Raw genomic sequence first — 14311 nt, forward strand, 5'->3', positions numbered from 1 at the left:
TTTTGTGACAAGCACAATTGTTTATGTAAATTATATATATGTATTTAGAAACGAAGCAGAATGCTATTCGAAGCAAAAAACATAGCAGTTGTCCAGTACTCATAATACAAGCTTTGCTTAGTATATTACATAATATTATTAAGGGCCTGTTCCACCACCGCCACATAAGCTCCTGTTAAATAACTTGATAGGTTTTCTTAAACAAAGAATGTAAAATTCTTCAATTTATCTGCCAACCAGTCTAACCAAGGGGTATTCTGTTGAGGAGGTCAGATAGGCAGTCGCTCCTTGTAAAACACTGGTACTCAGCTGCAACCGGTTAGACTGGAAGCCGACCCCAACATAGTTGGCAAAAAGCAAGGCCGATGATGATCTGCCAGAGGCTAATGAGTGATTATGGAAACAGGCACTAAATGTAGTATCAAGGTAGACTACTAATTTACTCCTTTTCACCTATCTATTATGTCTATCCCCAGCGGGTCCACTCCAACCGCCTCCGCCGGCTCCGTGCCCGCCGCCGCGGCACCCCTCCCCCGCAGCACGGCGAGTGTCCCGTCTGCAACAGCAGCCTCCTGTCTCCAGGCTACAGCGGCACGCCATACGCTGTCTCAAGCGGACCGGGGCCGAGATAGATGAAGACGTACCTGATACCAGCTCCGAGGATGGCAGTATTGATGTCGAGGTGTGTAGATGGCAGTAAAGGAGGGTATTTGACAAAAAAAACTGTTTGGTCGGTCATAAATGTAGAGAATATTGGACACGTATTTTTTATTTTATCTCGTGAACAAAATGAAGGGGATACAGTGATTAAAATCTCGTGTGACGTCACTTACCAGTACCCTTTTTACTAGCAAGTGATGTTTTTAGTCCCAACTACCAGACTTATATATATGCTTTATATCTTTTAAACTGATTTTTTTCGTTACAAATACCCAATTTAATAAAGCTCAGCTTCAAAATTAGAGTATACAGGACTATCCTATGACCACTGAAATTTATATTAACATAAAAGAATACTAAGATTAACGCGAATTTTACCTGGATTACTTCGTCGTTTCGACCAGATTACCAGCAGGCTGAGCCGAGTTTGTTCGTGAAATAAAAAATCGCGTTAATCCCCGTATTCTTTTAATATAATTATGCAACGCGAAAGTTTAAATATAAATACACACAAATTCATACATCTTTGACAGTCGTTACAGATAGTCAGAAGCGTAGTAGAAAGTCTGACAACCAGTCTGACTAAGGGGTATCGTGTTGCCCAGGTAACTGGGTTGAGAAGGTCAGATAGGTTGTCGCTTCTTGGTAAAAAGCACTGGTACTTAGCTGTAACCGGTTAGACTAGGCTAGGACGACGATGATGTACTCATAATAACCCTGTATACGTTAATGTGAAGCCCTGTACCTTCTACGACTACCCAAATTCATATATGTAAATCTCGTCCTCCCCGCCCCAGAACGACGAGCCGTCCGGCGGCACGTTCGGCGCGGAGTACCAGTGGTGCGGCGAGTGGCGAGTGCGCGCCTCCGCGCTGCAGGACGCCGCCGCGCGCGCCGCCACGTGTGTCCGCCGGGCCTCGCACGACCAGGCGCTGGTACGGGACTCTGCTAGTCATGCTTTATGTCTCAGAGAATACTTCATATGAATCTATACTAATATATAAAGCTGAAGAGTTTGTTTGTTTGTTTGAACGCGCTAATCTCAGGAACTACTGGTCCAAATTGAAAAATTCTTTTTGTATTGAATAGACCATTCATCGAGGAAGGTTTTAGGATATATACTATCACGCTGCGACTAATAGGAGCGAAGATACAATGGGAAATGTGGAAAAGCAGGGCAGGTATAAATCATACATAACTCATATCTTCTAACCACGCGGACGAAGTCGCGGGCAACAGCTAGTTAAATATAAACATAATGTAAAATTACTTTAATTACTTAATGAGGAGGAACTCCTGGCTAAGCTATAACCGCATAAAGTGATTCGATCACAGGTTAAGCTATGCTTAACGCGGTTGGTCCGTAGATGGGTGACCATCTTTGTCATAACGAGCTCCTCCATGATGATGATGACTTTAATTACTTAATGTGAATGTAAAGATTAAATTTTGAGTATCATATTTAATTATTTCTCTGCTCCTACTAGTCATAGCGTAAATTAAATGTTAAATCACACATTGATTGAGCTATTTAACACTGAAGCAATTGTTCAAATCTATCCAGTATTTTCTGGGATTAGTGCATTTAAACAAACAATGCTATTAAAAAAGGATCTGTTTATTTCCATGAAAAAAATAAAAGTAATTCTAAATAATACATAAGTAGCAAAAATCTATTACATCTAGATTGATTTAATGTCTCTAATATATAAAATTCTCATAATATATCATGGTGTACAAAATTGAACACCTATGAAACAGCTTGACCGATTTTCACGAAATTTTGTGTGCATATTGCGTAGTCCTGAGAATCTAAAAACATCTATTTTTCAATCTTTTTATTTTGTTCTTTAGAACTAAACTTTGTGGCAAAAAACGTTTTTTGGGACACCTGTTATTGAATCCAAGTTAATGCCAGTTAGTCAGCTATCCCGAACGCGGTCCAGCTCGTTGATTCCTGCGCCATTATTCTTACTATCTTGCTTCTACCCTCGTTTTGTCTTGCTTGCAGGTTGTCGACGGTGATGAAGATACGGAGCTGTACGGACCTCCCCAGTATTCCCCGTCCAGGATAGCACCGGATGTGAGTACTTATTACAAGGATATCTTCTTAATACCTAAATAAATCCCCGCGTAGGACAAACGTTTGTGCGGTCCACGAATGCTTATTCTGAGTCTGGGGTCTATGTGCATGTGGCTTGAATGTTTGTGAAACCCAAGACACAAGGATTAAATTCCTTAATGCGGGATTCGTTTAAAAAAGAAACTCAATACTTTTGTTGCATTCCACATGTATTGTTATGTGACTTAAAAATAGATCATAACATGGTCCCTGTCGTGCACAGCAAATAAGTAGTTTTAGGAGAGAGAAAGCTCTTGTTCGTAAATTAATTAAAAGAAAAGTATTATAAGTAATGCGGATTGCAGATGAAAAAAGAAGCTACAATCTATAAGGTTTGTTTATGTGGTTTTTATTTACAATAAGACACACAAAAGCGCTGTTTTTCTGAAAATTATTTAATCTACATCAACTTTGAAAGTGATAAAGGAATATCTTGCTACTGATGAAGCTAGCTCCCTATTTCTCAATGATGCGTTAGCTCTTATATCATCTTTAAATCAAAATTTGAAAATACTACTTTATTTATGTAATTTTGATAAAGTATTTAATCTAAAAAAGCTTAAAACAATAATGAATTTATTTTCATGACCTTCCTCTCTTATTCCAGGCCGAAGTGACACCAACAGACACACAAACAGACAGTCAAGCAGACACACAAGACACAGCCAGCGATGACAAGAGTGAGAAATTAGATAACGGTATTAAATACAACGGCTTAGTTGAAGCTAGTGCCGCTGTGAGTATTACTATGATTATAATGTTACTAGTATTATAAACGCGAAAGTTTGTATGTATGGATGTTTGTTCATCTTTCACGAGAAACGACTGAACGGATTTAGACGAAATTTGCTTCACGGATAGTTTATAATCGGGATTAAGACATAGGATGGTTTTTATCCCCATTTTATATAAGACACGTCAAACTTATCAATTTTCTTTTCTCTCTAGCCTACTTTGTCCCACTGCTGGTCAAAGGCCTCCCCAAATTCTTCCACGATTCTCTGTTCTGGGCCGCATGGAGCCAGCCCGTGATTATCAATTTTTTAATATAAAATATTTTTATTCCAGACGCGGATACATGCCTTAAAAGAAAAAATTAGAGAATTAGAAAGAAGAAACAATGGAGCCGGAGAGGTAATTATTATGTTATAATAATAATAAATAGTTGTGAGTATTGCCAGTTGAAAAATAACTTTATTCAATTCAAAGAGATCACAACAAATAAACTGTCTGTGAAATATAATGTGAATGTTATGTTATTAAAATCAAAATCAAAAGTCATCTATTCTAATTAAATTAGGCTACTAATTAACACTTTTTGAAGGTCAGGTTATATTGGACAGCACCCAGTTTCGCCGACCCTGTCCGAAGTTACTCTGGTTTTCAACCAATATCTAAGATTTACAGCTGATTTATAAAAAAGAATAGAATATTCTTTATTGCACACCAAATAATTACAGGATAAAAAAAAAATATTGACCAATTGAAAAAGAAAAATAGTTGCATGGTGCCACAATGGGCGGTCTTATCGCTAAGAGCGATCTTCTACAGACAACCTTTAGATGGACTTCGTATAGAAAAGGAGCGACATACATTACTTTGATCTGCTTTCCAGGACCTCAATTCTGCTATTTACAATAGCCGATGGAATGAATTGAAATTGGCTTAAATTGACACTATTAAGCATTTTTCCAACACAATAGGGATGATGACTGGGTTTAAAAAGAAAAAATCTCATTAGTCCCTCAGTTAGATAATTGAAAATTAGGAGACACTTATTTTTTCCTATTTCAGAAAAACTAGAATTGACAAAGATTAACTGTTTTAAAGTTTAGGAGAGGGGGCTTGTGACGTAACGATAGAGTAAAATTTATACTCAATCGTGACGTCGCGCGTAAGTTTCATTCAGTGTAATTTGGTCAATTTATGTTTGCGGGACAAATTAAAAAATACGTATCCATTATTTTACAAAAAAAAAAACTACAAGACGCGACACTGCAAAAAAAATTGTCATCATCCCTATTGGAAATTCAGCTCGGGGTGGAACACTCACCGTCAATACAATGAATTTTCAATATATTTTTTTGTCAAAATGCTTTAGATATACGAATAGTTTCAAATTTAATCCAATTGCCATTCATTCATCGGCCATTGTGAATAGCAGAATCGGGGCCCAGGACACCGGAATATTATAAAAGAATCGATTTAATATCGTAATAAGTCGAATGCATTTTGTATTATTTAGTTTCGAGTATGATAATCCATATAGACGTTTTCTTACATAACTTTCTTATATATATTACGTTCGAAGTGGATTGTGGAGGCATGTTTGTAATGACTTGAATGTTGTTTCAGGTAAAATGTCTGATATGTTTGGAGTCATACTCCCTGCCAGCCGTGTCCATACAATGTTGGCATGTGTATTGCGAGGTGAGGGTTTCAATCCAAATATTAAAAACTATTGACTGACTAGTATTCATAATCTAAAATGAGATGTTAGAAGGATAATACGTATTTGACAATCATTAAAAAAGCGGCATTTCAGGTTCTCCCACGTTTTGATACACAATTTTCTTGTGTTTGTCCTTCCGGTTGGATTTTTGCAACTCCAATTTTGAGGCACTTGTCGATAAGCTGAAATTTTCAGCGTACCTTCAAACCCCGATAATGCAATTTACAAATTACTATAAAAACGACTGGACCGATTTTGATAAAATTTTATTGAGTGACATTTAAAACGTGGGTTTTTAGATATTTTAATCTTTTTAATTTTATTTTATCACTATTAACCTTTTCTATTCAAGAATAAAAATCTTTTTTATATGAAATTATATCATATTGTTTATTTATTTCCCAGGGATGCTGGCTCCAATCTTTAAGAGCTAAGAAAATATGTCCCCAATGCAACGCCATCACCACTGCCGAACATTTAAGAAGAATTTACATGTGAACACATACAAACATTAATTGGGACTGATTATATTTATACAAGCAAACACGTATTATTGACAATCAAATGTAGGTATTTGACTAAATCTAATAATAAACATCTGTTTAGTCCGTCAGAGAAATATCTAAAAAATATTGAGTACGGGTTTTTTATTTTTATTACATCTTTAAAAAGTATGGTAGTTGGGGCTAAAAACATCACTTGCTAGTAATATACTGGTAAGTGACGTCACACGAGATTTTAAATCACTGTATTCCCTTATTTTTTTGTTTACGAGGCAGTAAAATAAAATACTTATCCAAAATTCTTTGGTAATCTGTCTGGCGGATTTAAACAGATTTTTTGTCAAATAGGTACACTATTCGACTCATCTTTGCTTGCGAAAACATGTGTGGGTTACTTTTATCATATACAGTGATGTTGTGTACTAACACAGCTTTCATTTGTGTGTCACTGTCACACACATTAAAGCTTCCATAATAAACTGTCCGCTGTCAATCGCACGCACACATAGCGCCACGAGCACAGATGAGTTGAACTTTCTATAGTGAGGCCAACGAGACGAGACAAAAAACGTAAACAGCGGACCGTTACTGAGTTACATTGCGATAGCGAGGGATTGTCATCCCTGTCCTTATCACTCGTACGCGCATATATGGCGTGAGTTGGTCGATGCCAGCTGTCGTTATGTGTTTCGTGGTACAAGAAAGCAGTCAGTACGGCAGTTGTCAACATTGGGTCCGCCATGTTGTGAACAAGTTCATTCCTTCATTTTTGCCAAAATTCGAACTTCATAATAGTTTATTCAAATAAAAATGTTATGAACCCCTGAAAATTTGTTTACATTCTTTATCTCGTCTCGTTGGCCTTACTATAGATATCTGTATGTTATGTAAAAGTTTACATCACAATGTTAGATGAAGATGATATTGTGTGTTAGAAATTGAGCGGAAAAGCAACTATTATTATTATTTATTACACTTATGAAGAACGTATGTTTGTAATTAAGTTTATAGGAAAGGACAACGCGTGAATACTGATAAAGAAAATTTATAACCGTACTTGTTGCCAAAATCAGATTTTTTTCTTTATTATTTGTTAATAATGTATTTCAAATTCGAGAAATTGTCAATAGTCTTACTATCTATGGATACGGACTAGTCTCAGACGGGTAGACAGGCAGCGGAGCCTTATAGGGTTCCGTTTTTTACCATGTATGTACGGGACCCCAAAAATGATATATCATTGCCAGCCATGTATCTCAATTCGTTCGATATTTCTTGCCTGGTCTAAGCGATGTTCAAATTATTTATGTTAGCAATATATTGCTCAAAAACATTCATTAAAATGTATTATGATTTAGTTGTTGGTATATAACAATAACATTATTGTCAGTAATTAGTAAAAGTGACTTCGCGGGTTCGAATCCTGGTTTAGGTTAATTTGGTAATTGCCTTCTATGAAGATGTACAATAATAGTGTATAATGAATATTAGAATATATGCACAATTACTATGTAAATAAAATTATTATTTTTTTCTATGATTTTTGGAGTTTTATTGTGTGTAAACCTTATACGGGAAGAGGCCTGTGCCCAGCAGTGGGATGTATTAAGTAGGCATAGTACAAGGATTTTTTTGCCGGTTCTTTTCCATAAGAATGACATTTTGGAACCGCGCAACTAAAGTCAGTACTATAACTTATAAAACATGACCTGGAAACCACCAAATCAAAAAATCACCACCACATCAAAACCACCTTCTTAAAATAAAAACTTTGTGTGAACATTTTTTATTAGTAACGATATAATTATTTTTGATAGGCAACACGAAATAGTGGAACAATATTCGCAAAATAAGGGACCAAGGATATTTTTTACTGTAATCTTTGTAAATTATACATAGGTATAGAGAATAAATAGATTTATTAAGATTATCTGTGAGAGAATTTCAATAGAGCGAAATAGTTTTAATTTTGATCTGTGCATCCTTTTTTCGTGATTGTTTTTTCTTGGATAGACAAGATTTTTGATATGTTTATAGGCTTTTCAATCGTTGGTCTCCGCGCTGACTAAAGTTTCCACACCGTCACCACCATCGGGCTGTAATAAAGAGATAAGGTATTAGCTAAATGTACAAAATATAATAATCGGTCAAACGCGCGAGACGGATTCACTAATGAAAAAATGGCCGACCCCGAAAATTTACATAATTATAATAAAACTAGCTTTCCGCCCGCGACTTCGGCCCGCGTCGAGGTCGGTTATATCGCATTTCCAAGAGAACTCTTAAAAAAATCCGGAATAAATACTATCCTATGTTCTTTCTCAAGGTCAACTCTACCTCTGTACCAAATATCATTAAAATCAATTCAGACAGAGTTACTTTCGCATTTATAATATTAGTAGGGATTGTACCTTACTAAGCCTCTTTTTGTCCATAGCTACTATGTATGTGTATGTCTTAACATACACATATGGGTAGAATATACATAGAACCCCTACAAAGGGAAGAGGCACGTGCCCAGTGGGACTTTCATTAAGACATTAACTTTAATAATAAACCTTTTTTAGAAATAAATTATTGCAATTAATATAAAAGTTATAAATCTTAATAACATGGAAGGAAAATTAAAAATATAGAAAAATTAGTGTTTTGGTCTTTATTTCTACTTACTTGCATATCAGCGACAGTCAAAGGCGGTTCATCTTCGCGTAACACAGTTTCTCCATCCAACTTTTTGAGGTTAGGAAGTCGTCTAGCCGCTTCTGAACGCCAAGCATCCAACTCACAGCCGTCGTAAAGCGGATTGCCAACGAAAAGCAGGTCTTCGAGGTGCGGTAGCTCCTGAGATGAACGGTTTCAGAGAAAGTAAAGGTATGAATTAAGATCCTTTTTGTTCAATAAAGGTTGTTGAAAAGAAAAACAAGTATTTTTTTTTAAGAACTTCCCTAAGATGACCTTAAATGTAAAGTCTTTGATAGGTTTTTGTTAATGACGTCATGTTAACAATCGATATTAACAATAAATAAAGTTCCCTTCCATTTTAATCGGAAAAATCAATATAATTTCCACAAACTGTTTGTGGAAATTATATAAATTGAAGTGTTTGTGACAAACATTTCAATTTCGTAATTCGCGCCATTTTCTATCATTTCTGTTTGGCGCCATAATTATCACGCACACAGGCGTCAAACTATAGCTGCGTTCTAAATTCGTAAGACCTAAATAGACAACTTCGGCATATAGTAACATGATTATCTGACAAAAACTAAATAAATACTTTTGATTGGCCTTGTTTTCCAAAAAGAATACCATAATTAACATCTACCTGCAACTTATTAAACTCACTCCATTCCTTAACCAAATTGTTACTCATGTATAAAACCTTCAAACTTCTCAAGACGTGTATCCCTTTTAATTTCTCAATCAAATTGTAAGATATCCACAATTCTTCAAGACAGTCCCCTAGAGATTCCTGGAAAAAAAGAAGATGTAGTACGGTAAAACGGGGTGAATAGAGTTTCAAGGGGTGAATAGAGAATAGTGTTTTTTAGGGGGTTACATGAATATTTTCTTACATTAAAATGCTTAGACACACTTACTTTATGAAATACTTGTGAGTTTGCGTATAATCTTTATGTTTTGTCTAGTTAAACGTCCAAATTTTAATAAAAACTCTGTTTCTATCCACCCCAAAAAACCCTCTATTCACCCCGTTTTACGGTATATAGTATTTTAGGTCACTCTCATCCCATCATATTAAATTTCGTTGCCTTTTCAGACGCGTGTCCGGACCTTAACCTATGAACCTATTAAAAGATCGAGCATAGGTGTTCTATATTACTTACTGTTAAATATGCTGTAGCAACCTATTATGTGAGGCAACACTTATGTTTGATATATAGATGTTTTTTTGTTTTGTTACACTGGCAACTCTCTCTCTGCAATCGGTCATGGTGGACGTCGGGCGTTTGTAAAACTTCATCTAAATAAAAATCCATTGTGTGTTAACTCTGCATCTGCATTTTATTCCAAAAGTCCTAACAGGTTATGGGCCCAGGCCCGTAAACGTATTTAGGTGAAGATTGGCTTTGGATTAATCGTCTGGAAGGAGCTTGGTCGGGTGTCGACAAGCAAGAAGGAACGCGGTGGCGGCCGGCATTTTTTGGCGTCACTCGGTTTGCTTTGTTATTGCGAGACGAAATATCAAGATGGAAAAGCTCGGCGTAATACGACTGGAGGGAGCAAAGAACTGGAGCGTCTGGAGATTCCAGATGGCGGTGATTTTGAGAGAACAAGGATTATACCAGGTTGTAACGAATCCGAATCTCAAACCCAGTAATGGCAGTGCAGCGGCAGCGACAAAACCAGATGAAGTGTCGGCGAAGCCCGGTCAGGCGTCAGCGGAGCCCGAGCAGGCGTCGGCAGACAAGGATTTGAAGGCGATGAGTGCAATTGTGACAAGATTGGCGGAACCAGTTCTACATCAAGTAATTACTTGTCAAACAGCGCATGAAGTATGGAACCGGCTGCACAGTATATATGAAAAAAGTGGAGAAACGTCACTGATGCTGCAACAGCAGCGATTCTTTGCCCTAAAATTTGAAAATGACATGAGTGTCGCGGACTTTATTTCCAAGGTGCAGGAACAGCAGCAGATCTTGAGGCGACTGGGAGAAGCGGTAACCGACAGGATGGCTATGTCGAAAATCATCATGTCACTTCCACCGAAGTATTCTCACTTTGTTAGTGCGTGGGAATCATGTGCAGAAGAAAAACAGACTGTTGATAATTTAACGGCACGGCTCTTGGTTGAAGAGGAACGTCTAAATAATAAGAGTAGCAGTAAGGTAGACGAAAGTGTAGCATTGTTTTCTAAAGGTCAAAAAGGTAAAAACAAAGGTAATTATAAATGTTTTTTATGTAACAAGTCAGGTCATTTGAAGAAAGATTGTAAGCTTAAAGATGTGTGTTTTAACTGTCAAAAGCCAGGTCATTTTAAGGACAAATGTAAAGCTACTAAAAATAATAAGAAAACTGAAAATGCTTTTGTGTCTAAAGTGCCAGTTAGCGCAAGTGATCGTTTAATAGATGAAAAATGGTTGGTAGACAGCGGTGCCAGTCACCATATGACATATCAGAAGGAATTATTTTGTGAATATGAAAGGTTATCCACTCCTAAGGTTGTGATGATAGGTGATGGACGACACCTAAATGCTCTAGGTATAGGCAAAATAAAATTAATGGCATTTGATGGTGAAGAATATGTCAGTTGCTCGATAAACAATGTTTTGCATGTTCCTAAATTAAAGATTAATTTATTTTCTGTAGGTAGTGTGGTATGCAATGGTTTTCAAGTGAGTATGACTAATGATCAGTGTGTATTTTCCAAGGATAATAGAGTGTGTGCTATTGCTAATAAGGAATCATGTTCGAAGCTGTATGTAATGGACTTTAAGTCAGAATCTTTGGCGGCTAATGTAGCTAAACTTGAGTTAAGTGAATGGCATGAGAGGTTAGTACATCAAAATTATAAGGAAGTGAAACGAATTTTAAAGAAAAATAATATTGATTTTAGTGAGTCACCAATTGACACATGTACAGCTTGTGTACAAGGCAAACAGCATAGATTACCATTTGATAGTAGTAGAAGATCTACAAGTAAGACAGGTGAGTTGGTGCATGCTGATTTGTGTGGGCCAATAGAAGAAAAGTCAATAGGAGGGTCAAGGTACTTTCTTTTATTAAAGGATGATTTCTCAAACTATAGGACAATTTATTTCTTAACTTACAAGTCGGAAACTGTTGAAAAGATTAAAGAATTTATTATGAGGGCAAAAACATTAAATAATCCAGTTTGTACACTTCGCAGTGATAATGGGACAGAATTTGTAAATGCAGAAATGAAAACCTTATTGGCAGAGCATGGAGTGACACATGAGACAACAGTACCTTATTGTCCAGAGCAAAATGGGAAAGCTGAAAGAGATATGAGGACTCTAGTTGAAGGAGCAAGAACTTTGTTGCATGCAAAAAGAATGGACAAAGTATTCTGGGCTGAAGCGATTAACACAGTTGTGTACACTCTAAATAGAACTTACCATAGCAAAGAAGAAGGAAAAACACCATACGAGTCATGGTCAGGGAATAAGTTTGATGTAAATGGTTTACATACATTTGGCAGTGAAGTCTTTGTGCACATACCAAAAGAAAAAAGGAGGAAATTTGATGCAAAAGGAGAAAAAGGTATTTTTGTAGGTTACGGAGAGTACACAAAAGGGTTTAGGATCTATTTTCCAAGGAAAAATGCAGTGGAAGTAGTGAGAGATGTTACATTTGTGAAGAAACATGATAAACCTGAAAAAGCAGAGCAGGAAGAAGAGTGTATATATTTAGATATAGAAGAAAACTTGAACAATGAAGAATACCAGTCTGTGTCGAACACTGAAGAAAATGAAGAATTTGAGGATTGTGAGGAAGTGACAATATCATGCAAGAAGTGGAATTTCTAGAAGAGGAAATTATAGAGGATGAAGAAATTCAAGAAGTAAATGATAGTAGAAGAACACGCTCTAGAAAAGCACCCAATTGGTTTGATGATTATGAGGTTGGTTTTATAAGCATGCATAATGAACCTAGTACCCTTAAGGAAGCCATGGAGTGTGAAGACAAAGAAAATTGGATAGAAGCTATGAACAGAGAAATTACCACATTGAAAGAAAATAATACATGGAGTGAAGTAGCAATGGTGCCAAAGGGAATAAAGGTAATAAACAGTAAATGGGTGTACAGGATAAAAGAAAATCCAAGCCAAGAAATTCAATACAAGGCCCGATTAGTTGCTAGGGGTTTTGAGCAGACTGATATGGATGGTGCAGAAGTTTATGCCCCGTTGCAAGTTTGACTTCTTTCCGTACTTTGTTAGCTGTAGCAGTAAAAAAGAAACTTCCAGTATACCAGATGGATGTAACAGGAGCCTTTCTTTACGGTGACATTGATGAACCTGTGTACATGAAACTACCTAATGGAGGAATAGGTAAATTAAATAAGTCTATATACGGATTGAAGAAAAGTCCTAAGTACTGGAATAGAAAGTTTAATGATTTTATGTGTAGTGATGGTTTCATAAAATCCAAAAATGATCCATGTTTGTATTTTAAATGTTGTAAGGAGTATTCCATTTATGTGCTAATTTTGTAGATGATTTGCTATATTTTAGTGATAGTGACATACAGATCAGAAAGTTCAAGGAGAAATTGTGTAAGAACTTTGCTATGAAAGATTTAGGTATGGCTTGTAACTATTTAGGTATTAGCATTGAGCAGGATGTAGAAAATGGAAAGACTGTTATAAATCAGAAGGATTATTTGTTAAAGTATTAAGAAAGTATGGGATGTCTGATTGCAAAGCTTGTAACATACCTATTGATCAGAATTTTAAGTTTGAATTGTTAAGAAGGGAAAAATCTGAAAGTAAAGAAATCGAATTGAAATGTAGGCAGATAATTGGAAATTTGCTGTTACGCTTCTAATGCTACAAGGCCTGATTTTGTGTGTAGCGATTGGTTTCTTAAGTAGATATCAGCACTGTGCTTAGTATGTTGCTATTAAAATGTTTACAGCGTGTATTGAGATATGTGAAAGGTACAGTAGATTTGTCATTGGTGTATGGTTGTAATGGTAATGATAAATTGGAGGGTTATGTTGATGCTGATTGGGCTGGTGACACAAAAGACAGAAAATCTACTTCAGGATATATATTTAAAGTATTTGATTGTGTAATATCTTGGTGTACTAAAAAGCAATTATGTGTATCTTTGTCATCAACTGAGGCAGAATATGTAGCACTGTGTTTAGGTATAGTTGAGTCATGCTTGTTAAAAAACTTATTATTAGATTTTGGATTTAAATTGGAAGTAAAGATTAATGAGGATAACCAGAGTGTAATCAAAATAGCAGAAAACAATTTCAGTAATAAGAGGCTTAAGCATATTGATGTAAAATATCATTTTATCATAGAGAAAATTAATGACGGTTGTGTAAGTCTATCCTATGTTAGTAGTTCTGATAATCTTGGAGATATGTTTACTAAAGCATTAGGTGGACAGTTGTATGTAAAACTTAGAAGTAAGATTTTAAAATAAGTTTTCCATTAAGGGGGTGATATTTTATTAGTGTTGCTTCTGAATTTGTTTTAATTTTTACTGATTTTGTTAAGGGGCTGGATGTGTATTATGTTGTTAAGGCAAGTGTGTCCACTGTGTTATAAAGGGGTAGTTATCTTTGATGTTGTTATGCTAGAGTTGCTAGACATAAAGGTAAAGTTAGATATATTAGTTTAAGCAGGTTAATCAATCAAAAATTAAGTGTTGAGGGGGTGTGTTAAATATGCTGTAGCAACCTATTATGTGAGGCAACACTTATGTTTGATATATAGATGTTTTTTTGTTTTGTTACACTGGCAACTCTCTCTCTGCAATCGGTCATGGTGGACGTCGGGCGTTTGTAAAACTTCATCTAAATAAAAATCCATTGTGTGTTAACTCTGCATCTGCATTTTATTCCAAAAGTCCTAACA

At 36.0% G+C, this 14311-nt stretch overlaps 1 protein-coding gene and 1 pseudogene across 1 annotated transcript; one reads left to right on the forward strand and one right to left on the reverse strand.

Annotated features, from left to right (window-relative positions):
• Window positions 1–419: 419 nt before the first annotated feature.
• LOC113508157 (E3 ubiquitin-protein ligase RNF220-like) lies at window positions 420–5747 on the forward strand (the record flags this gene model as incomplete). The annotated part of the gene is given in 8 exon segments (XM_026891118.1): window positions 420–567; window positions 570–682; window positions 1458–1595; window positions 2672–2743; window positions 3390–3518; window positions 3851–3916; window positions 5138–5212; window positions 5640–5747. Coding segments are annotated over 8 exon segments (834 nt in total), but the record flags the coding sequence as incomplete, so codon positions are not given.
• A 1892-nt stretch (window positions 5748–7639) lies between these two features.
• Window positions 7640–9251, reverse strand: LOC113508158 (annotated as a pseudogene).
• Window positions 9252–14311: the final 5060 nt, after the last annotated feature.

The sequence above is a fragment of the Trichoplusia ni genome, unplaced genomic scaffold, assembly GCF_003590095.1.
Source record: "Trichoplusia ni isolate ovarian cell line Hi5 unplaced genomic scaffold, tn1 tig00003996, whole genome shotgun sequence".
Taxonomy (NCBI): domain Eukaryota; kingdom Metazoa; phylum Arthropoda; class Insecta; order Lepidoptera; family Noctuidae; genus Trichoplusia; species Trichoplusia ni.